At 57.0% G+C, this 24,886-nt stretch overlaps 1 protein-coding gene across 3 annotated transcripts in view; it reads right to left on the bottom strand.

The window, feature by feature from the left end:
- The window catches only part of PRKN (parkin RBR E3 ubiquitin protein ligase), a 530,440-nt gene that overhangs the window by 3,158 nt on the left and 502,396 nt on the right, over nt 1-24,886 (bottom strand). For all 3 annotated transcript variants that reach the window (XM_036317340.1, XM_036317341.1, XM_036317342.1), the window contains exon 10: nt 8,808-8,891. In XM_036317340.1, coding sequence (XP_036173233.1) covers nt 8,808-8,891 — 84 coding nt within the window. The remainder of the gene's footprint in view (nt 1-8,807; nt 8,892-24,886) is intronic.

The following is a 24,886-nucleotide window of genomic DNA, read 5'->3' as shown; positions in this document are numbered from 1 at the left end:
TGATGGTGCAGAGCGCTGCTCCCCTGAGCGTGGGAGGAGCGCCGATGAGGGCAGCGCAGGGGCGGGCAGGCCTCTCCTCTGTACTTGACGGCTAAACACAGCGATTTGGTAATTTCCTATCTATCTTCAAGGTTGCTCCGCAAGGTCACGTGTGGGCATGATGGCTCAGGACGGGACCTTGGTGCTTGCCTACAGGGTGGTAGTTGTCCCGTGACCTTTGGGGGTGTCTGAGCACGGAGGTGCTTCAGAGCAGGACGTGGCGCCATCATGCCTGGGTTCAAACCCCCGCTCCGCTCTTCGCTTGCTGTGTAACCGCGGACACGGCCTCAGCGCGGCCTCCGCTCACCTGTCCGTGTGATGTGCATAGCAGCGCCTCACAGGTAAGCGTTATGCGTGAGCTGAGTGTGCAAAGAGCTTAGCACAGAGTCCGACGCGCCCTGAATGCGATGCTGGCATTTCCCACGATCATCAGCATCACCATCGCGGTTCCCGATGAGACGGCCTGGGGGTTTGCACTGGAAAGACCACGGAGAGGCTGGACAGGCCTTCATTCTGTTTTAAAAAGTGCAGGTGCCCGCCTGCCCCTGAGAGGTTTTTAAATCTGTGCCAAGGAGACGCTGCTGACACACACGTAAGTTAGAGCAGCCGCAGAGACTTCACACGCGCGTTCCTTCCCTGCCGCGACATCGGTTTAGTGCAGCCGTGGGCAAACTACGGCCCGCGGGCCGGATCCGGCCCGTTCGGCTGTTCTATCCGGCCCGCGGAGCCGAAAGAGCGGAGGGTTCTCTTGCTCTCCCCTCCGCTCCTTCACCAGCAGCAGTGTTAACATGGCAACCTCGGGAAACACGGCCGCAGCTCCTTCTTCTGAGTCCAGTTTAAGAACCCATTGTGGCCCTCGAGTCAAAAAGTTTGCCCACCCCTGGTAGTCAGTAATCGGACAAGTGTCTCTTAATTCCCAAAGTCAGTTTACATCCATTTTTCAGAAAGGACCAGATCGCCGTTCACCGCACAGAGGCCTCATTCCGGTGTGAGTGTTCCAGGGGAGTCCCCGCTCTGAAAGGTGGCCTTCCCCACCCACGCCCAGCGCCCAGACAGCACTCACTTGCCCCCAGTTCCTGCAGAACAGCCTCCGACTTCCCAGCCACAGCCTGTGAGCAGCCCGCCCCCTGCTGGCGAGCCGGGCCACTGCCTCACCTCTCAGCCACAACGCTGTCAACAAAGCTGGCTTTGTGAGTCTCACATTCTTGAAGCTATTACTATCCCTTGTGGGGGACACACACACACACACACACACACACACACACACGCACACACCTGTCTATCGAGGGAGAGAGAGAAGGCTATCAGAGCACTGGGAAGTGACGGAGCGCCTGCAAGGCTGGGCGGGCTGCGGGCGGCGCGCTCTTTGGTAGTTCGAGCCTCCCAGCCGCGCTTTGGAGCGGGTCTGGAAGGACAGTTTTGATGATGACACTACAGCGGGGAATTCTGTTATTGGTGCAGGGCATGCTGGCCACCACTGCGGGGTTAGAGCTCCTTAATGCGTCACAGAGGGGAGAGGGAAGGGCATAATGCCATTTGCCCACTTTGAGGTTGGTGGCGACAGGGAACCCCATAGATGCATTAAGAAGCAGGATGATTCCCTGGTCGGGAGGCTCAGCTGGCTGGAGCGTTGTCCCATGTGGTTCCGATTGGGCACATACCCAGGTTGCAGGCTTGATCCCCGGTCAGGGCACACATAGGAGGCAACTGGTCAATGTTTCTCTCTCCCATCGGTATTTCTCTCTCTCCCCCCTTCCTCTCTCTTAAAAATCAATAAAAAACATATCCTTGGGTGAGAATTAAAAAAAAAAAAAGAAACAAGGCTATTAATGTATCATTTGTTGGGAATTTTAAAATGCTTTGTGTTCAACTACTGTTACAAATCGATGAGCAGGGAAGTCTGCCTTAAGCAAGGAAGGAAGATGAGCGAGCGGGTGTTTCTGGTCACAGGGGTCTCTGGCTCACGGCTCGCTCAGGCCGGTAGTCGCCAGCATTAATACAGGAGAGACGCACGAGAACCATGCACGTGAACCCAGGCCAGCAACTTAGGTCGGGCGCCTGCTGCGGGCTGCCCGACACGGCACTTGGCTGGTCAGGGAGGCAGGCCGACCACAGGGAGCTTCGGGCAAAGAAAATTCCTGCAGAGATTGAGGGACAGCCTCTCCCACCCCTGGCGCTCACCCTCACCAGGAAGGAAACTCAAGGCCGAGGAGAGACCAGCGTTTCCCTCTCTGTCCCCATCCCAGGACCCTCCACAGCAGCCACGAGCAGATACCTAAGCTCAGGCTCTGGAGACGGTCGGGGTCTCCCTTCCCTGGGGAGGAGAGTAGCTGCTTCACCCGTAAGCCCTCTTTCACCTTGAACTCCATGCTGGCTTGCATTTGAGCTCTTTCCTGAGCGAAGCCAAGACCACAGCGGGTCCCGGGCCCCCCAGATGCCTGCCTCAAACGGACCACACAGACGGGACTCGGCGTTGGGAGCGCCACTGCGGTCAAGAGGACCCAGAGCAGAGGACACAGCTCGGCCTTTGTGCAGAGCGAGCGCTTCTGGGACAGAGCAGGCCCTTGTATCCTGCGGGAACTGGTACAGGGACCCATTCATCCAGCCGCCGCGCTGGGAGCGGGTGGCGCCCAGGCACCGCGCTGCGCACGAGGGACACATCGGGGAACAACGGGTGACAGACGCACGCCAACAAGCCCGCGCCCGCGGTGCTGCCACGGTGATGGCCGTGCCCTCCACCTGGCGGGGGGCATCGCCCGCGGACCTGGCCGGGCACAGGCTGCTGCAGCCCCCACGCCTCCCAGGGTCACACCAGTGCGTCTGGGCGGGGCCCAGGAATGTCCAGGTGACACGCGTGCAGCTAGTCTGTGGGGGACCCTGTGAGAGGCCCTGCCTGCGGGAGGTCTGTGTGCTGTGGGCACAGGTGGGAGGGCTGCGCGCCCTCTCCCACGCTGCCAGTCCCAGCCTGAGGCGCCCTGTGGGCGTGGGGTGGGCGAGCTGGGAGGCGGGTGAGAGAGGACACAGCTCCTTGCTCTGCTCACTGTGAACGCCAGGCCCCGGGCGAGACGGACGCGGGCATCGCCTCGTTCAGTCCTTCTCGCGGCACAACCTCCTGCTGCAGATGAGGCGAGCGTGGCTCATAGTGGCTATCACAGCGCGTGCCTGTCAGGGCTCTCGGAGGGAGAGCGGGCAGGACAGGCATGGGCACATAGAAGACATGTGGGTTTATAGAAGGAACCGCTCACGGGGCTGTGGGAGCTGGCGGTTCCACGTCTGCAAGGCAGGCCCGCAGGCTGGGCCGCGGCCGTCTCCGTGACAGCCTTGAGGCGGAATCCCCTCTCACCTGGGGCCCTCGGTCTTTGCTCCCAAGGCCTTCACCTGCTCGGGTGAGGCCCACCCCATTGTGAGCAACCCCTTGACGTAAAGCCAACCGACGGCAACCATACCTTCCACCCCTTCCAGCAGCACCCGGACCCGTGTTTGCCGACAGCCGAGCACCGCGGCCTCGCCAGGTGGACGCGAAGGGGACCCTTGCAGCCAGCCAGGCCCGACTCATTCTCAAGACCAGGCCCGCTGGGCTTCCAACCATGTGCCTGGCCTCGGACTCCTCCAGGCCACGGCGGGCGGAGGAGACACGCACAGCTGGTCCTGCTGACGGCATGACGCAAACGTGGAGACCGCGTGGCCAGTGTGAGCGCCGTGCTTCGTGGGAAAGGGGGTGCGTGGACAGAGTGGGAACCAGCTCCCCACGGAGTCTACTCGCCCCTGCGGACGACGGCATGCCTGTCCCGCCCCCGTTTTCATCACTGAGGGGCTGGAGGGGTTCCAGCAGCCGGGGCCCAGCTCGTCTTTGCCCAGACATGCTCCCGTGGAAACAGTCCTGCTGTTTGAAAATGGCAAACACTCCTTTCCCTGTCATTTCGCTTTGGGCCACCATTTCTTGCAAAACATTCCATTCATCTCCCTTAGGGAGGCAGCGCCATCTGGTGGAGGAGAGGCGCTCAGCAGGTGCTTCCCCTCCTGCATCAATGCAGAGAACTGCAGGCGGCGCCCCCTCCCCGGGCAGAGAGCAGTCTCAGGGTGAGAGTGTGTGTGCGTGTGTGTGTGCATGTGTGTGCGCGCGCATGTGGTGAGAGTTACGTAGTGGGTGTGTATGTGGTGTACATAGTATGTGTGTTCTGTGTATTGGTGTGTATGCGTGTAGTGTGTGTACATGTGGTGAGAGTTATGTAGTGTGTTTTGTGTATGTGGTGTGTGTGTGTGTGTGATAACTGTGTGTGGTGAGTGTGTGCATGTGGTGAGAGTTATGTAGTGTGTGCGTATGTGGTGTACATAGAATGTGTGTTTTGTGTATTGGCGTGTGTGTGTAGTATGTGTGCATGTGGTGTGTGTGGTGAGAGTGGTGTAGTGTGTATGTGTGTGGTGTATATAGTATGTGTGTATCCGTGTGTGAGTGTATGTGGTGTATATAGTATGTGCGTTCTATGTATTGGTGGAGGGTGTGTAGTATGTGTGGCGTGTAGGGAGTGTGGGGGTGATAACAGGTTTCTGTGAAACACTCCCCACATCACCAGATGCTCTAAACGGCGTGTTTCTGAGTCTCAGACGGGACGTGACTTGCGTGTCCAGGTGAGGAATGGGCATTTAGTGCTTTTCCAGCAAGTTGGCCAGGGAACTTGGCCCGCTCTGACGCAGCGTGTGGGGCAGCCTGCGTTCAGGGGCCTGCCTGGGTGTGAGGACGGGCTCTCTGGACGGTGCCTCGGGGGAGGGAGGAGGTAAGAGAGCCAGGGCACCTGGCAGCGTGCCCCTCAGTGAGGACCCGGCTGAGATGAACCTGGGGCTGGAGCCTTTCCCACTGTGGGTCCACCTGCCGCCGACTTCCCAAACTCCCAGCTTAGAGCTTTTCAACATTTTAAAACCAATGTTAAACCAGTCATTTTAGTATTTAAAAAATAACGCACAAGGTCCGGACGACATGGCTCAGGGGTTGAGCGTGGACCTAGGAACCAGGAGGTCACGGTTTAGTTCCCGGTCAGGGCACTGGCCCAGGCTGTAGGCTTGATCCCCAGTGTGGGGTGTGCAGGAGGCAGCCGATCCATGATTCTCTCTCATCAATGATGTGTGTCTCTCTCTCCCTCTCCCTTCCTCTCTGAAATCAATAAACATAGATTTAAAAACACGCATTAGTAAAAGGAATGCATTAAGTTTAGGGTCAAGGAGTCTAACCGACGGGAACGCCTGATGGGCACAGGAGACCTGGGCTGGCCTGGCCGGACGATGGGCATTGAGGACAGAGAGCGCTCAGCCTCAGGGAGAGCCGTGGGGAGCGGCCATGCGGCTGAATCCCACCTGAGAAGCGTGTTGAAAGGAACGGTGACCAGGCTAGTGAGGGGGCTGTCAGAATCACAGACACGAGGCTGCCCGAAACCTTCAGCTTGAAGGGGTGCAGCTCCGTTCCCACTGTTCGCTGTGGCAAGTGGCACCCCGCAAAGCCTGTGGCTGGGGGACCGCAGGGGGCAGCCGCCGGGCTCGCTGCTGGTCGAGGGAGCCGTAGGGAACGGAAACTAGACTGTGATTAGACGAGTAACGGAACCCGGCCTTTCAGTCGATGACTCGCTCCTTTGGTCCGCCCTTCCCGTGCCCAAGGGTCGCTGTGGCTGAACTAAGGACGGTGGTGGCTGGCGATTAGTTCACGGAGAACGTCCCGTCTTCTTTTCCTCCTCTTGACGCTCCTGACAGCCGTGTCAGAGACTTCTGCGGTTCCGGTTCCGTTGGGTGACTTGCTCTGTTCTCAAATCCGAGGGGTGGGAGGCGGCCCTGGGATGAGGGCTCCAGGCGGGAAGCGGCCGCGTTGCCGGGAGGGCTTGAGCAGGGCCTTCTCCCTTGACTCTCCCTTGGTGCCCCCTCTCCTGACTCAGCTCCCCCTCTCCTGACTCAGTGCCCCTTATCCTGACTCAGCACCCCATCTCCTGACTCAGCACCCCTTATCCTGACTCGGCGCCCCTTATCCTGACTCAGCACCCCCTCTCCTGACTCAGCGCCCCCTCTCCTGACTCAGTGCCCCCTCTCCTGACTCAGCCCCCCCTCTCCTGACTCAGCGTCCCCTCTACTGACTCAGCGCCCCCTCTCCTGACTCAGCCCCCCCTCCTGACTCAGCGCCCCCTCTCCTGACTCAGCGCCCCCTCTCCTGACTCAGCCCCCCCTCTCCTGACTCAGCGCCCCCTCTCCTGACTCAGCGCCCTCTCTCCTGACTCAGCGCCCCCTCTCCTGACTCAGCCCCCCCTCTCCTGACTCAGCGCCCCCTCTCCTGACTCAGCGCCCTCTCTCCTGACTCAGCGCCCCCACTCCTGACTCAGCCCCCCACTCCTGACTCAGCCCCCCTCTCCTGACTCAGCGCCCCCTTTTGGGTCTCCCCGCATGTGGACGGACTGAGGCGTCTAGTAAAGGAATATCAACTTCGTGACTCAGGGACTTCAGCCCCCGAGCTGACCACACACCTGACCCATCAGAGCGGGTTAGCACATCTTTCTTGAAGGGACGAGAGAATGGCTCTTCGTGTAGATGCCACCATCACTCAGCAAACACCCGTTAAAAGCCCACGGAGCAGATGCTGTCTGGGGGCTGGGGACGCAGGAGGAACTGAGCGCCCAGGCAGCGCCCTCTGCTGGAAGGCTTTGTATCTGACCTCACTCTCCTCCGGACACACTGACCCACCTTCCGTGACTTTTGCGGGGAAGCATCATACAAAGGCACGTATCTCCCAGACGTGGTGAGCCTGTCACTATCACTGTTTACTGCCCAAGTCCCCCCGTGGCTCCCCTCTGAGCCTCTGAGGAGAAACACAGGGGCTGCATCCTCCAGGAGGGTGACTGGCCTAGACGGACCCTTGGTTTAAGTCGGCTAGTGACGTGTCTGCGACACAGGCCCGCGGTACCGGTCCTCTGTGCGGAAGGCCAGCGCTCACTCCTCCCATTCCCCCCAGCGAACATGAAGGCTTCAGTGGCTTTAAAAAAATGTGGGTTCCGTCGACCTGTAACGCCAAAGTTGGCTGGTTCCTCTTGAATGGAGAGCGAAGGAGGCGACTGGGTGGGCAGGGCACCCGGGCAGCTTTGTGTTAGATGATGCTCTTCTTTACTGACTCCCACTGTTTTACACGAACAGGTGTGGGGGCACCGCTTCCTGGAAGCCTTTGTCCATGCCTGTGGTCATCACAGGATATGGCTGGAAGGTGCAAGGCCAAGTCCATTTCCCAGGGCCCCAGGCTCTACCCTCCGGGGTACAGTGACCCTGAGGTGCGGGCAGGGTGGTCTCAAGGTCATTATCCAGCCTGACATCACTACCCAGTGGCTCCCATGTGAATGCTCCTGGGCCAAGACAAAGTCAGCAGAGAGAGCTTTGCCGCTTCTGCTACGGAAACGGCAATTCAGCCGAACATCCCAGTGTCTCGGGCCAGCACTCAGAGGCTGGCGAGAAGCCCGACGCCAGTTATGTGTGTTTAATTACACGAATACCGAGTAAATACATCTGCAGAAGGCGTACGGGGACATACTTCCTTACGCTCTGACTTTGCAGCATTCAGACACTTAAAGTTCTCTAGAGTAAAATTAAAATGTTCTGGAATTTCTATGTTGATTTATGAAGCTCCTGTCAATGAAATGACTGAAGGATTTACCCGGGCAGATGTGGCGTTTAAACCCTTGCTAACGTCTCTATCAGGAGAGAAGAATGAGCAACCTCGCCGGCTGTGCTGAAGGGGCGAGTCCTTGCCCCTGAAGCTGGATGGATCATCCTATATAATTAAAGCCTAATATGCTAAGTGTCCAGTTGTCCGTTCAACCAATGAAAGTGTAATATGCTAATGATATGGTAAGGCTGCTCAACAGCTCACTATGATGTGCACTGACCACCGGGGGGCAGACGCTCTGACCGGTAGGTGAGCTTGCTGCTGGGGTCCGGCCAATTGGGACTGAGCGAGACACGTCGGACACGCCCTGGAGCCCTCCCTCGTCCCTCCCTGGCTGGCCAACCTCCCGCATCCCTCCCCGGCCCCGTTCGTACACCAGTGGGTCCCTCGGCCTGGCCTGTGCCCTCTCACAATCCAGGACCCCTCAGGGGATGTTGGAGAGCCAGTTTCGGCCTGATCCTGCAGGCCAGGCCGAGGGACCCCACTGGTGCACGAATTCGTGCACTGGGCCTCTAGTACTTAATAAATAAGAGAGAACGTAGCTGCGTTCCCTGAGGCCTGACGCAGCCCGGAGAGGCTCAGTGGACAGCGCTGTTACTGATCGAGGCTGAGCCCCCACCCAGCATAGTTCACCACGTTGCTAAACAACCATGATATCCCTGCGCCGCTTAACACTTCTAGCATTTCATTCATGGAGGCATTTCTGCCAAAGAGTCTAAGCAAAGACGCCTTTGAGAGGAATAAGCATGAGGTGAGTATGGCTTCTCCGACTCAGGGGTGGCTGCCTGGTGTCACGTCTCTTGTGCGGACTCTCTGATCTGCTGTGTCCCTCACCCCTACCCCCTGCACCTCTGGGAAACACAACATGGAAACACCTGCGCCCCCACACGGGGAGTCTGCGGCTCCACCCTGAGGGGCGAGGTTCTGGAAGGATCCGATGGCCCAGGAGCCACTGCCCCCTTCCCAGGCTGCAGGCGCCCGGCCCGGTTCTTGTTGATTCCGAGTGGAACCCTCCAGGACCTTCAGGACAGAGCTCTTCCCTCCCACCCACACTCTGAGCCCGAGGAGGATGAGGGCACCTTACCTGAGCGGCTGCCCCTGAGGCGGCGGCCAGGGCGCTGCACTCTCCCTCATGGTAGGCGTCCTTACAGTCGCGGCAGAAGATGAGCTGCGGGAAGACGAGAGCACATGGGTGTCAGAGGGGCTCCTGCCAGCTGTGGGAGCACACGGGTGTCAGAGGGGATCCTGCCAGCTGTGGGAGCACACGGGTGTCAGAGGGGATCCTGCCAGCTGTGGGAGCACACGGGTGTCAGAGGGGCTCCTGCCAGCTGTGGGAGCACACGGGTGTCAGAGGGGCTCCTGCCAGCTGTGGGAGCACACGGGTGTCAGAGGGGCTCCTGCCAGCTGTGGGAGCACACGGGTGTCAGAGGGGCTCCTGCCAGCTGTGGGAGCACACGGGTGTCAGAGGGGCTCCTGCCAGCTGTGGGAGCACACGGGTGTCAGAGGGGCTCCTGCCAGCTGTGCAGAGCACATAGCTCGCAGCCCTCTCTCAGGGTGCTGGTTCTGCAGCCCAGCCGCCATGGGGTGGCCCCATGGGGAGGCCCAGGGGGAGGCTCTCGGCCCTCCAGCCCCGCTGAGCTCGGAGTGGACAGCCGGCTGGTGTTTGAGCCCCGTTTCAACGGATCCTCTGGTTCCTGGCCAAGTGGCCCTAGCCCACCCCTCAGGGAGCAAACTGTCTTCCCAGGACTCTGCCCAAATGACAGGGTTGTGCGGAAAACAAAATAAAGCAATGCAGGAGCCAGACTGCTGCTGTTTTCAATCACAGAGTTTTGGGGTGTTTTTTGCCGGCAACAGGTGACTCTAGGGCAAAGGTGACGGCTAGGGCACCCCCCCGAGTTTCTGGAAAACGCAAAGTTCTAGAAACTTGAAAGCTCTCCAGTGAACACTGCGCATCAGCCAGGAAGTTAGCTGTTTTGCTTAAGGTGAGCTGCTTTGAACGGATAGAGAAAACCCCAAACCAACAGGATGTAGAAAACAATCATCTTCATTCCTAAACCCTCCCGCGTGCCCCTCCTGCCTCAGAGGACAGATGCCCGAGACAGTTCCCCTCAGGCTGTGGCGCTTCCTCGCTGCGTCCAGTTTCTTGTTTTAATTGCTCACCTGGGACGACCGAAACCTCAGGACTGACAAGAAAGTCACGTTGTGTGGCTGTGTATGACTATGACTGTGTGTGTGTGTTTGCTGTGTGTGTCTATGTGACTGAGTGTGGCTGAGTATGGCTGTGTGTGGCTGTGTGTGGCTGAGTGTGGCTGAGTGTGGCTGAGTGTGGCTGAGTGTGGCTGTGTGAGACTGAGTATGGCTGTGTGTGGCTGTGTGTGACTGTGTCACTCTGTGTGGCTGAGTGTGGCTGTGGGTGGCTGAGTGTGGCTGTGTGTGGCTGAGTGTTGCTGTGTGACTGTGTCACCCTGTGTGGCTGAGTGTGGCTGTGTGACTGTGTCACTCTGTGTGGCCCTGGGGCTGTGCTGTCCTGTCACTCAGCAGATCTCACTGTGTGATCTCACCCACTGCTTCCTGTGGAGGCCGGGCTGCCCGGGGCCTGGCAGGGCACACACGTCACGTCCTATCAGCCAGTGGATGAGACAGGAAATCAGTTCACGGTGGAGGAACACCCGGACCTCGATCAGTTTGTCAGAAGGAAGAGGCCTTTTCCGACAGAGACACGAAGTTCCCTTTCACACGGGGCCGGAGAACCAACAATAAAGTACCAAACGGAAAGGCGAGAGCACAGACTAAGCCCGCCACTTCGATGTGGCAAAAGGCCGCAACGCGGCAAAACGACGCAGCGGGGATCGGCCGCGATGCCCGTGGCCCTGCACCGCTACTAGAGAGGACAACGGAAATGCAGTCCCAGCAGGCAGCGGCTTCCTCACGGAACTAACTCCAGTCTCACACAGAAGGAGGATCTAGGACAGTGGTCAGCAAACTGCGGCTCGCGAGCCACATGCGGCTCTTTGGCCCCTTGAGTGTGGCCAAAAATACCACAAAATACCACGTGTGGGTGCGCACGTACAGTGCGATTGAAACTTCGTGGCCCATGCGCAGAAGTCGGTATTTTGTGGAAGAGCCACACTCAAGGGGCCAAAGAGCCGCATGTGGCTTGCGAGCCGCAGTTTGCCGACCACTGATCTAGGAGGTCGGATTTGATTAAAAAATGGCCGGGTTTTAAATTTCATCACCCAGAACTCAAGAATGTCCACAAAACGCTTGTGAAAATGCTTAGGTTCCAGTTCCCAAACTGTGCCCCAAGGCACCCTGCGGTGCCGCAACAAGCTCCCAGGGTGCAATGGTGTCGGTAAATTTTTGAGGCACACACAGGGACACGCGACACCTGCTGGAGACCGTGTGAGTTACTGACCAAGGCAGGTCGCGTGTCCATGTCCCTCGGGCCGCCACCCTCTTGCTGACACCCAGTGTTTGCCAAGCTGGGTTTTCAGAGGTTCCTGTGCTCAGAGCATCGGCAAGAGGCCACGTGACAACGTCTGTTTGGAGCAGGAGGTGTAGCTGTTTAAGAACAAAATAAAACATGTATTTCTTTCCATTTATATGGACTATTTTCTCCCCAAATGGCTAGTAAGTTACTAAGACATTCGTTCTTACGTTATTTGGACCAAAATAGTTAATGCTTAATTTTTTAACAAATAACTTTTACAGCCTTTAAAAAATTATAAAAGCAATACATGCCTATTCTGTGGCTCTCTGCGCTCCCCCCCTCGTTAGGTCTGATTAGAAGCAATATGTGGAAACCGAGTTATCTTGGCTCCACGAAACTTGCTCTGTGCTTCCGCGAGGCTAGTTTATAGCCCCGGCCGCTTCATCCTCGCTGACGGGTGTTTCTGTGAAGGGATCTGCAGGTCTACAGGCCTGGGACCGGGTCCTTTCCCGGAGAGAGACACCCCGGTCAGGCCACACGGGCCTGGCTCAACCATCGAAAGGTTCAAGAGCAGGATGGAGGCCGCCCCACGGAGAGAGGCCGTTGTGGCCAACAGCTTCAGCGACACCTGAGGCCCCGCGCCCTCCTGGTGGCCTGTCCTGTGGATTTGGGACTTGCCTAGCCGCCCACGACCACAGAAGCCAGTTCCTTGCAACCAATCCCTCTCTCTAGGTATGTCAATATAGATACAGATAATGAGGTATCAATATATCTGTATGCATCTGTAGATCTGTGGGGACATCTGAGCATATCTATATCTATATCTATATCTATATCTATATCTACATCTACATCTATACAGTAGGTCCTTGGGTTACGTCAGAGATTCGTTCCTATGGCGACGTAACGTGATTTTCGCCGTAAGTCAGAACCCACCTACATAAGCACCTACGTCACTCACATGGAGCACAGACACAGCAGTAATGAAGTGAAACAGTAAAGACAATGTAAAAGAAAGATAATAATTCCTGACCTTTACTTGTGGTAAATACAGTAAATAATAAAAAACATAAAGCACATATGTACATACATTGAAATGATGGAACTTTTTTTTTTTTTATAAATAAATGGGAGATGGCGACGTAACCACGAAACGATGGACGTCAAGTCCGACGTAACCCAAGGACTGCCTGTATCTATATCTATATCTATATCTATATCTATATCTATATCTATATCTATATCTATATCTGTATCTATATCTATCTATATCATCTATATCTATATCCACATCATCTCTCTCTCTATTTCTATCTCTATCTCTCTCTCTATCTCTATTTCTCTCTCTATCTCTATATAATTTCCAAATGGCTCTGCCTCTCGCTGGGATCCTCAGTTCCCATAAAAAATCCCACTGGGTCAGTTTATTTTTTAGGTCAGTTATTCGTTTTGAAAGGACTGATGTAAAAAACCACAACTATCTGAATTTTCTACGTGATTTGCAAAACTGTCGTTCAAATTCCTGTCCACGTTTGTTTTTACTTCCAAGTACCCACAGGACAGCTCCTCTTGGAATTCAACCCCCGGACCAAGTGCATCCCCGCCAGGGGGCGCCTGTTCCCTTGACCCGACAATGAACCTGGTAATTCAATAGTTTTCCCTTTGGGGTTAGCTGCCTGGGAGGCTGGTGCCAACGTCTCACTCAGCTGCTGTAACAAGCTCACCCGAGGTGCCCGGAGTGAGGCATACTGTGTGCCAGGAACAGTGCGAACCACTACTCACTAAAGGATACATTCAATAGCATTACTTTTATTTTTTCTAATAGGTAATAGCCCACTATTCTTACCATGAAAGTCCTGTTTTTGCCTGGCAATGACTATGTGTTGAATAGTCATGTTTAGGATAAATAAAGTCTTGGACCTGGACAACGTGTGAGACAACAGCCTATTATAATACGTGATGTCACACAGTAGATACTTGTATTTTTTTAAAAAAGGGATGTGTGTGTGTATATATATATATATATATATATATATATATATTTATTTATTTGAATATATTTTTATAATTTCAGAGAGGAGGGAAGGATAGAAACATCAGTGATGAGAGAAAATCATTGATTGGCTGCCTCCTGTACACTCCCCACTGGGGATCGAGCCTGCAACCCAGGCATGTGCCCTTGACCGGAACTGAACCCGGACCCTTTAGTCCGCAGGCCGACACTATCCACGGAGCCAAACAGGCGAGGGCGATACTTGTATTTTAAAAAATCAGGTACAGTTCAGTGTTTGGAAGCAAAGTCTCGACGTGACAGCACCCTGGAGCCAGAGCCCTGTCTTCCATGTATCATCTGTGTGACCCTAACATCGCTGTGTGTGACCCTAACATCGCTGTGTGTGACCCTAACATCGCTGTGTGTGTGACCCTAACGTCGCTGTGTGTGTGACCCTAACGTCGCCGTGTATGACCCAAACATCGCTCTGTGTGTGACCCTAACATCGCTCTGTGTGACCCAAACATCGCCGTGTGTGACCCAAACATCGCTCTGTGTGTGACCCTAACAGCGCCGTGTGTGACCCAAACATCGCCGTGTGTGACCCTAACATCGCTGTGTGTGACCCAAACATCGGTCTGTGTGACCCAAACATCGTTGTGTGTGACCCAAACATCGCTCTGTGTGTGACCCAAACATCGCTGTGTGTGACCCTAACGTCGCTGTGTGTGACCCTAACGTCGCTCTGTGTGTGACCCTAACGTCGCTGTGTGTGACCCTAACGTCGCTCTGTGTGTGACCCTAACATCGCTGTGTGTGACCCTAACGTCGCTGTGTGTGACACTAAGGTCGCTGTGTGTGACCCTAACATCGCTCTGTGTGTGACCCTAACGTCGCTGTGTGTGACCCTAACGTCGCTGTGTGTGACCCTAACATCGCTGTGTGTGACCCTAACTTCGCTGTGTGTGACCCTAACATCGCTGTGTGTGACCCTAACGTCGCTGTGTGTGACCCTAACATCGCTGTGTGTGACCCTAACGTCGCTGTGTGTGACCCTAACGTCGCTGTGTGTGACCCTAACATCGCTGTGTGTGACCCTAACGTCGCTGTGTGTGACCCTAACATTGCTCTGTGTGTGACCCTAACATCGCCGTGTGTGACCCAAACATCGCCGTGTGTGACCCAAACATCGCTCTGTGTGTGACCCAAACATCGGTCTGTGTGTGACCCTAACATCGCTGTGTGTGACCTTAACATCGCTGTGTGTGACCCAAACATCGGTCTGTGTGTGACCCTAACGTCGCCGTGTGTGACCCTAACATCGCTGTGTGTGACCCTAACATCGCTGTGTGTGACCCTAACGTCGCTGTGTGTGACCCAAACATCGCTCTGTGTGTGACCCTAACATCGCCGTGTGTGACCCAAACATCGCCGTGTGTGACCCTAACGTCGCCGTGTGTGACCCAAACATCGCCGTGTGTGACCCTAACATCGCCGTGTGTGACCCTAACATCGCTGTGTGTGACCCAAACATCGGTCTGTGTGTGACCCTAACATCGCTCTGTGTGACCCTAACATCGCTCTGTGTGACCCTAACATCGCTCTGTGTGACCCAAACATCGGTCTGTGTGTGACCCAAACATCGGTCTGTGTGTGACCCTAACATCGCCGTGTGTGACCCAAACATCGCCGTGTGTGACCCTAACATCGTTGTGTGTGACCCTAACATCGCTCTGTGTGACCCTAACATCGCTCTGTGTGTGACCCAAACATCGGTCTGTGTGTGACCCAAACATCGGTCTGTGTGTGACCCTAACATCGCTGTGTGTGACCCTAACATCGCCGTGTGTGACGCTAACGTTGCCGTGTGTGACCCTAATGTCGCCGTGTGTGACGCTAACGTCGCCGTGTGTGACCCTAACGTCGCTGTGTGTGACGCTAACGTCGCTGTGTGTGACCCTAACGTCCCTGTGTGTGACCCTAACGTCGCTGTGTGTGACCCTAACGTCGCTGTGTGTGACCCTAACGTTGCTGTGTGTGTGACCCTAACGTCGCTGTGTGTGACCCTAACGTCGCTGTGTGTGACCCTAACGTCGCTGTGTGTGACCCTAACGTCGCTGTGTGTGACCCTAACGTTGCTGTGTGTGTGACCCTAACTTCGCTGTGTGTGACCCTAACGTCGCTGTGTGTGACCCTAACGTCGCTGTGTGTGACGCTAACGTTGCTGTGTGTGTGACCCTAACGTTGCTGTGTGTGTGACCCTAACGTCGCTGTGTGTGACCCTAACGTTGCTGTGTGTGTGACCCTAACGTCGCTGTGTGTGACCCTAACGTCGCTGTGTGTGACCCTAACGTCGCTGTGTGTGACCCTACCGTCGCTGTGTGTGACCCTAACGTCGCTGTGTGTGACCCTAACGTTGCTGTGTGTGTGACCCTAACGTCGCCGTGTGTGACCCTAACGTCGCTGTGTGTGACCCTAACGTCGCTGTGTGTGACCCTAACGTTGCTGTGTGTGACCCTAATGTCGCTCTGTGTGACCCTAACGTCGCTGTGTGTGACCCTAACGTCGCTGTGTGTGACCCTAACGTAGCTGTGTGTGTGACCCTAACGTCGCTGTGTGTGACCCTAACGTTGCTGTGTGTGACCCTAATGTCGCTCTGTGTGACCCTAACGTCGCTGTGTGTGACCCTAACGTCGCCGTGTGTGACCCTAACGTCGCTGTGTGTGTGACCCTAACGTCGCCGTGTGTGACCCTAACGTCGCTGTGTGTGACCCTAACGTCGCTGTGTGTGACCCTAACGTTGCTGTGTGTGACCCTAATGTCGCTCTGTGTGACCCTAACGTCGCTGTGTGTGACCCTAACGTCGCTGTGTGTGACCCTAACGTTGCTGTGTGTGTGACCCTAACGTCGCTGTGTGTGACCCTAACGTTGCTGTGTGTGACCCTAATGTCGCTCTGTGTGACCCTAACGTCGCTGTGTGTGACCCTAACGTCGCCGTGTGTGACCCTAACGTCGCTGTGTGTGTGACCCTAACGTCGCCGTGTGTGACCCTAACGTCGCTCTGTGTGACGCTAACGTCGCTGTGTGTGACCCTAACGTCGCTGTGTGTGACCCTAACGTCGCTGTGTGTGACCGTAACGTCGCTGTGTGTGACCCTAACATCGCCGTGTGTGACCCTAACGTCGCTCTGTGTGACCCTAACGTCGCCGTGTGTGACCCTAACGTCGCTGTGTGTGACCCTACCGTCGCTGTGTGTGACCCTAACGTCGCTGTGTGTGACGCTAACGTCGCTGTGTGTGACCCTAACGTCGCTGTGTGTGACCCTAACGTCGCTGTGTGTGACCCTAACGTCGCTGTGTGTGACGCTAACGTCGCTGTGTGTGACCCTAACGTCGCTGTGTGTGTGACCCTAACGTCGCTGTGTGTGACGCTAACGTCGCTGTGTGTGACCCTAACGTCGCTGTGTGTGTGACCCTAACGTCGCTGTGTGTGACCCTAACGTCGCTGTGTGTGACCCTAACGTCGCTGTGTGTGTGACCCTAACGTCGCTGTGTGTGACCCTAACGTCGCTGTGTGTGTGACCCTAAGTCGCTGTGTGTGACCCTAACGTCGCTGTGTGTGACCCTAACGTCGCTGTGTGTGACCCTAACATCGCTGTGTGTGACCCTAACGTCGCTGTGTGTGACCCTAACGTCGCTGTGTGTGACCCTAACATCGCTCTGTGTGACCCTAACATCGCTGTGTGTGACCCTAACGTCGCTGTGTGTGTGACCCTAACGTTGCTGTGTGTGTGACCCTAACGTCGCTGTGTGTGACCCTAACGTTGCTGTGTGTGTGACCCTAACGTCGCTGTGTGTGACCCTAACGTCGCTCTGTGTGACCCTAACGTCGCTTCGCTTTAGCTTTTTGCATCTGCACAGGAGAAACATTATGCTAACGAGTAGTTGGCACTGTTCCTGGCACACAGTACACACAATAAGTGGTTTTTAAATAGAATTACGATTTTTATAAACAACACGATTCCGTAGAAAACCAAGGTGATAGTGAAGCGCCTTGCTCTGAAAGCAGGCCCCGCACACGGGTAGGAGCTGTTGTGTGAACGCCCTGGAGAGACGGGGCCTCGCTGGGGGCCTCGCCTGTCAGCTCCCAGGACGCGGCGGAGCTGCCCTCACCGGGCCCCCCATGTGCCGAGGGGCCGTCACTGTCACCCCCTCCCACGGCCCAGCACCTCCGAGCAGCCCTAGGAGCTGCCCGTCACGCTTACCATGCAAGAGCCTGTCAGTAGATAGTCGTTTGATTGACGTCTGAGGCTGCGTTCCCGTCTGCTCGGCCTGGAGACGCACGGAGGAGAGGCTGCATGCGTTCTCGCTGGAAACACGACAGGGGATCCAAAGACGAGCTCCCAACGCGGTTGGAACACACCGCGGCCAGACGGGGCCGGCAAGGAATGACCCTCAGGTGAGGGTGTGACCCTTGGCGAGGCCTGATCTCTATCCGAAAGCCCGAAACCTTTGCGCCTGCTGTCACATCTATTACGAAAGCACTTCATTATGCGGCATTTATTTCTCTCCCACGGCCCGCAAGTCCTGTCCTTAAACAACAGGCAGAATCAGAGGCCATCACGGGAGCCTGGCTGTCCTCAAGGGAAACAGCCAAGTGTCCAGGGCACGTCTGTGCTTCCCTGGAAACGGAGGGCACATGTTCTTGCAGTTTGGGGGGGGGGATTGTTGGGGGTAGCAGTGACACGTGACAGCCCCTGTGTGTTCAACACAGTGACTCCAGAGAGCAAGGTGCCCTGGACCAGCCCCGCGCACATGCAAAACGCGTTCTGACAGGACAGGGCCCGGAGCGGAAGTGGGGTTCGATCCTCACGCACTCAGCACAGTTTTGAAAGGAAGAAAGCGGGCGACTGTCTCTCAAGTGCACGTCTTCAGATCACAGCCTCTCACGGTGAGACACAGACTTAAGCGGCCGCGCTTGCACCGCCAACGGGCCGGGATGGTCTTTTGCACGCGCCCTCCATAGGACTGAGGACCAGGCTGTGACGGAGGCTGAACACAGCTGACCGCTGGGCTCCTCTGTTTCTCAGATCCCGCCCCGATCACCAAGGGTGGCTGCACCGTGCCGTCTCGGTTCCCGCAGGACTCGGTGCCTGGTCCCGGCCTCCACGCACCAAATCAGTGTAGTTGCAGGTTCGCTACCAGGAAAAGGCCTTCCTTCCCTCGGCTTAGCTTCCACTTCTCAGGGGCCTTTCAAGGAACTCGGAAAACCCCCATTTCCAACACCATCATCTACTTACTCGAATGCACGAATGGACCCATTTGATCTCCGGTTGGACGGATTTGTGAACCCGCTGTGAGGACGAGCTCATGGGGAACGTTGCCCTCTGCCCCAGGACCAGGGACCTATTCTAGACGATGCAGCCACCCAGGAGAGCGTTTCCCAGCGTCCTTCCCACAGGGCCACCCCAGAGCCCCAATAAAGAGAGGGGGCAGGGGAGGGGACTGCTGGGAATGGCCTTCCAACTGAGACTGCAGATGGAGATGCTGCAGCTGATTTCCCACTTCAGCACAGTTATCTACATATATAAAAGCTACTATGCAAAGTGTCCCTTGGGAGTTTGACGTGCACTGACCACCAGAGGGTGGCACGGAATGAAGGAAGGCCCCGGCTGGCAGCCAGAAGGTCTCGACTGGCCCTGATTGCCAGCCGGGCCTAGGAACCCTACCTGTGCACAAACTTCGTGCACCGGGCCTCTAGTCTGGGAGTGAAACAGCTGGGTCCAGTCCCGTGGACCTTGGTTCTGACTGCCTTTGTGGACCTACTCGCCGTGGAGGATGCTGGTCCCACCCACGTGCAGCAGCAAGGCTGTGAAGGCCTGGCCCCTCCCCCGCACACCTCGTTACCAGGGACGGCCCTTGTCAAACCCTGGCATGAAAAGAAGCTTAAGGAAATCGCAGCGCTTTGGCTAACACCGTCTCCACCCACATGCTGTCACCCCAGAAACGTGCTCCTGAACAGAGAAACAGCTTGAGTCACTCTGAAGTCTGTGTGTCCATGCAGGGTCAAGAGAGGCCGGTGGCCCGGCCGGCGTGGCTCAGGGGACGTCTGAACCAGGAGGTCACGGTTAGATTCCCGGTCAGGGCACAGGCCCGGGTTGTGGGCTCCATCCCTGGTGTGGGGTGTGCAGGAGGCAGCCGATCCATGATTCTCTCTTACCATTGATGTTTCTCTCTCTCCCCGTCCCTTCCTCTCTGAAAACAATAAAAACATTTAAAAAAAGAAAGAGTGGCTGTGGTCGCCCCGCCTGTCATTCCTGCTCCCGCTGCCTCTCTCGGTGACGAAGTCCCCGGGCTGGTTGCTGCCGTGAGTCCAGCCGGTAAGGATGCTAAGCGATTGTCAACTCAGCGCTTCACACTGACAGCCCACAGGCTGGAGGTGCCGGTGATAGAGAGGGACCAGGGAGCGTGGGCTCCGTGGCCGTGGCCGTGGCCTGGCCATGACTGGGAGCAGCGAGGCTCACCTGGAACCGTCCAGGACAGCCACGGGCTGGATCTGGGTCCCTGGGGAGCCGGGACAGGTGTGGCTGATGGCGGCGACCCTCTCTTCCCAACCTCCCCGCCTCCTGGCTCACTCTTTGCTGGACCATTTAAGGGGCAATTCCTGTGGCGACGGTCCCCACCCCATCGTCCAGCCTTTACTCCGAAGGCTGACAGAGGATCCGGGTGCAGGCGGGGACTCCTGCAAGCCCTGGAGGGTGATGCTCACCCCACCCGGTCTGCCGACCCAAGTCCGGGAGGGCGAAGTTCCGCAGGTGGCGGTTCCAGTCAACATCCTGCACGGACGGCTGGGTTCGCCCTCCACGCAGCACGCCCCAGGCCTAATGGAGCATCTGGCTCCTTCCGCAATGGAGCCCCGGTCGCAGCGCAGCAAACGCAACGGCACTCTCCAGTCCGGCCACTCATTAGTGCACGTGTTTGCATACGGCCGTTCATTAGCCAAATGGCAGCATATGTCCTCGATGATGGCTAACTGGCCTCTAATCCTCGCGACCTTCTCTCTTACAATCGGCACCAGGCGCGGGGCTCTGTAGAAACGACTGCACGAGGCCAGTCAGAACCCCAGCCATATGGCGGGTGAGCCCTGCGTCCTGGTGCCCACGGGCATCCTTCTGCTCGTCCACCACAGGGGAGACCGCGCGCTTCCCTCGAGCACCTGGGCCCGACCGACGGGGCAGCGGGGCAGATGGGCTCCGGGCGGGGCCGAAGCCGCACTTCGCAGGGACGCGTGCCTGGGGAGGCCTTGCGGCCGCCACCCATCCAGTTACCTAGCAGACCACGAAGGCATGCTGAGCGTTTCGTAGGGGCCCTGGGAGCCCCCACAGCCTTGGCCAGAAAGCCACGTGTGTCCTCTGGAGCGCATGGCGTTCTTACACGTGTGTCTGTTCAGTGTCTGTCCCTCTGAGGGACTGTCCTCGCTCGTCTCCTCTTCCAGACTCAGAGGATGTGCTTGCCGTCCGTCTCTGTCCCCAGGACCCAGGGCCCGGGGCACCGTCCTGTAATGTTTCTCGCTGAGTCTCTGAAACCCGTGCGCACGTGCACGTTCCACCACATCACTTCTCGGCTCGGACCAGCCGCGCTCCAGGCTGCAGGCGCCTCTGGGCCGTGGCACACGCTGGACAGGGACCTGGAACCCTCTGCCCCGAGGCCACTGGGACACGGCAGGTGGTCAGCGTGGGAGCCATGGACCCGAAGGCAGGGGACAGCTCCCTGCGGTGTGAGGAGGACGAGGTGAGGGGGGCACGGGAAGACGAGGAAATCGCCGTGTTAATGGGGGACATGCATTGTTTTCTAGTAAAGAAGGCGCCTGATTTTTTGCCCTGAGGGAGTCCCCGGCCCTGTGAAGTGGGGAAGACCAGCCGAGCACAGAAAACCAGTCCCATAACGAAAAGGAGGCGCCACTGTCTCGGTGAGAGCGTGAGTTCCCGCCACGCGCTGAGCTGTTCGCTAGAGGACAGCCCGGAGCCAGGCTGACCTGTCATCTCCGGCTCCCCGGGCCTCGGGGTAATGGCCGCTCCTTTTGCCAAAGCCCCCGGAGGACAAACAGAACTGGAAACATCTCTGGGAGAATCAGACCGCAAGTCACACTGTCTCACGTGGGTCATGAGTGGAAGTGCCACGCCGGCACCATGCCCTTTCTGGTTCCTGTGCCAGGATGAGAAAGAGGTGGGTGCAGGGTCTGGGCACGCCATGGACCCGCCGGGTCAGCTGCTGGGTGCGTGGAGGGGACTGCCCTGGAAGAGGTGGTGGGGAAACGTAAGGCTCAGCATCCGGGCAGGGAGCCTGGGCAGGCACGGGAGTGGGGGATGTGAGTGAGTGTGAGTGTGAGAAGGCGTGCCAGTGTGTGAGAAAGCGAGTGTGAGAGGGAGTGTGGTGAATGCAGAGTGTGTGTGGCTGAGAGTGCGTGCGAGCGGGTGTATGAGAATGAGTGTGAGTGTGTGTGAGTACACGTGTGAGAATGAGAGTGTGGCTGAGCGTGGTATGAGTGGGTGGGTATGAGTGTGCACGTGCATGAGAGTGAGAGAAGGAGACTGAGTGTGAGTGAGTGCGTCTCACATGGGTGCAGTGTGCACACTTGTATGGCGGTTTGGGCAATGTCTGTGTAAGTGGCACAGGCCAAGTGGCCGCTGGCAGCCCTGGGACCTGCACCCCTGGGGCCATGTCTGGGAGTGGCGGCTGCCGCTGCTGCAGCCCCGAGCGCCTCTCCCCCTCTGCGCCTTCTTCACCACCTGGCCGGGGCAGGAACCCGGCCTGCAGCTCTGAGCAGCCGTGCATGCCCTTCAGGGAGCCTGGGCTGCAGCATGAGCGATGAGGCCTGCACGTCACGGCTGCTGCCTGGGGCCTGCCAAGGGCTGCGCTCTGAGGCCCGGTCTCTGCTGGCCAGCTCTCAGCTCCCAGCTCCCAGCTCAGCTCCCAGCTCCCAGCTCAGCTCCCAGCTCAGCTCCCAGCTCCCAGCTCAGCTCCCAGCTCAGCTCCCAGCTCCCAGCTCAGCTCCCAGCTCAGCTCCCAGCTCCCAGCTCAGCTCCCAGCTCCCAGCTCAGCTCCCAGCTCCTAACTCCCAGCTCCCACCGCCCAACTCCCAGCTCCCAACTCAGCTCCCAGCTCCCAGCTCAGCTCCCAGCTCTCAGCTCCCAGCTCCTACTCAGCTCAGCCCAGCTCCTAACTCCCAGCTCCCAGCTCAGCTCCCAGCTCAGCTCCCAGCTCTCAGCTCCCAGCTCCTAACTGCCAGCTCAGCTCCCAGCTCCTAACTCCCAGCTCCCAACTCAGCTCCACTCAGCTCCCAGCTCAGCTCCCACCTCCCAACTCAGCTCCCAGCTCAGCTCTCAGCTCCCAGCTCCCATCTCAGCTCTCAGCTTCCAGTTCCCAGCTTCCAGCTCAGCCCCCAGCTCAGCTCCCAGCTCAGATCCCAGCTCAGCTCTCAGCTCTCAGCTCCCAGCTCCCAGCTCCCAGCTCCCAGCTCCCAGCTCCCAACTCCCAGCTCCCAGCTCCCAGCTCCCAGCTCCCAGCTCCCAGCTCCCAGCTCCCAACTCCCAGCTCCCAGCTCAGCTCCCAGTTCCCTGATGATGGGAAGTGAGAGGTCTCCTGCTCTCTGCGCTCTCAGGCCATGTGAGCTGGGGAGGACCTCGCACAGGAGGGCAGGGAGGTCCGGGATGGAGCAGTCACAGGGGACAGGAAGAAGTGCGACTGAAACACATCACTCCTCTCCTGACCAAGGCTCTGTGACGGGTGTGGGTGACAGGAGCTCAGGTACAGAACGTTGCTGCCGCACTAACAGAGTTTAATCCTCGGAAGGATTTGTGATTCCTTAAAACAGAACAGAACAACAAAACAAAACAAAACAAAAAGCAGCAATCGTCCACACCTAAGAGCAGCAGGAAGGGAGGGTGGACGGCTAGGTGCTTGCAGACCTGGGTCTGACAGGCGCGGCCTGTGCATGAGACCGCTCCCTCACTCCCGCGCACTGAGACAGCAGCACGCATGCCTCCCCTGCCTGGCCGATCTCACCGTGCGATCGATAAGTGAATGCTGTGAGCGATAACATAAACCATCGCACTTTTCCAGGACACCTGTAAGCTCTGGTTTCATTGTGAGGCGAGATTTATTACCTCTGTTTTGCTGATGAGACCCAAGAGACCCCCCTTCAGAGTCGGCAGCATGGCGACAGGCAGGATGGAAGGTGATACAGGGCTCTCTGTGAAAGCTAATGCGGCATAAGCTCATGGCCTGGGAACAAGTGCACCCATCCATCCATCTATCCACCCACTCATCCACCCACTCATCCATCCACCCACTCATCCATCCATCCACCCACCCACCCACCCATCCATCCACTCATCCATCCATTCATCCACTCATCCATCCATCCATCCATCCACTCATCCATCCATCCATCCACCCACTCATCCACTCACTCATCCATCCATCCATCTATCCACCCACTCATCCACCCACTCATCCATCCATCCACCCACCCACCCACCCATCTATCCACTATCCATCCATCCACCCACTCATCCATCCATCTATCCACTCGTCCATCCATCCACTCATCCATCCATCCATCTACCCACCCATCCATCCATCCATCCACTCATCTATCTATCCACACACCCACCCACCCATCCACTCATCCATCCATCCACTTGTCCATCCATCCACTCATCCATCCATCCATCCACCCACCCACCATCCATCCACTCACCCATCCATCCACTCATCCATCCATCCATCCATCCATCCATCCATCCATCCATCCATCCATTCATCCACTCACCCATCCACTCATCCATCCACTCATTCACTCACTCACTGAGCACATTCTTACTAAGCACCAACGCGCATCCATCTCTGTGACTTGCACTGGAGAGAGAACGGCGATCAGAGACACGCTTTGAGTCTGCCCCCCCAGTGTCCTGTCTACTGGACCGGACTCCCTCAGGATTAAGCTTTATTCGGGCAGCAGTAATTGAGCTGCTGTGGAAACTGCATCATCGTTCCCAAACACCTACGTACCGTGGGAGGCTGGTGCTGAGGAGGCCCAGGAGGCACGAGGGCAGCTCTGCCCTCTACTTTGGGAGACCCATGTGTCTCCTGGACGGTGGCCTCACAGCAGATTTGGAAGGTCTGTGCCAGACCCCCATCACTCATGCACCCCGTCCCAGCCAGGGCCCGGCCTGCCCTCCTTCCCCTTCCCCTCCCAGGTCTCCGTCCACTAGAAAAAAAAGGCCATTTAAAATTCATATATACAGTTGTCCCCCTTATCTGCAAGGACATGTCCCAATACCCCCCGTGGGTACCTGAAACTGCAAATAGTGCTGAACCCTGTATACACTATGCTTTTCTTTTGATGCACAACCTATGGTAAAGTTTAATTTAGAAACGAGGCCCAGTAAGAGATGAACAACAATAGCTAATAAATAGAATGCTCATAGCAGCACACTGCCTAAAAGTCCTGTGAGTGACGTAGGGGTCACTATTAAGAGAGATAAGCGTGACTCGAACACAAGCCCTGAGCTACCACCACAGTCGACCTGACCACCCAGGCGGCTACGAGTGACACACAGGTGAGCAGCTTGCACAGGGTGGTGACGCTGGCCAAGGGCCGGTCACACCTGGGCGGATGGAGCCGGACAGCATGAGGTGGCATCATGCTCTCACCAGTGGAAATCATGCTTTTTCAC

Source organism: Myotis myotis, unplaced genomic scaffold (assembly GCF_014108235.1).
Source record: "Myotis myotis isolate mMyoMyo1 unplaced genomic scaffold, mMyoMyo1.p scaffold_m19_p_7, whole genome shotgun sequence".
NCBI lineage: Eukaryota > Metazoa > Chordata > Mammalia > Chiroptera > Vespertilionidae > Myotis > Myotis myotis.
Note: the sequence above shows the minus strand (reverse complement) of the source record. Positions and strands in the feature narration are given on the sequence as shown.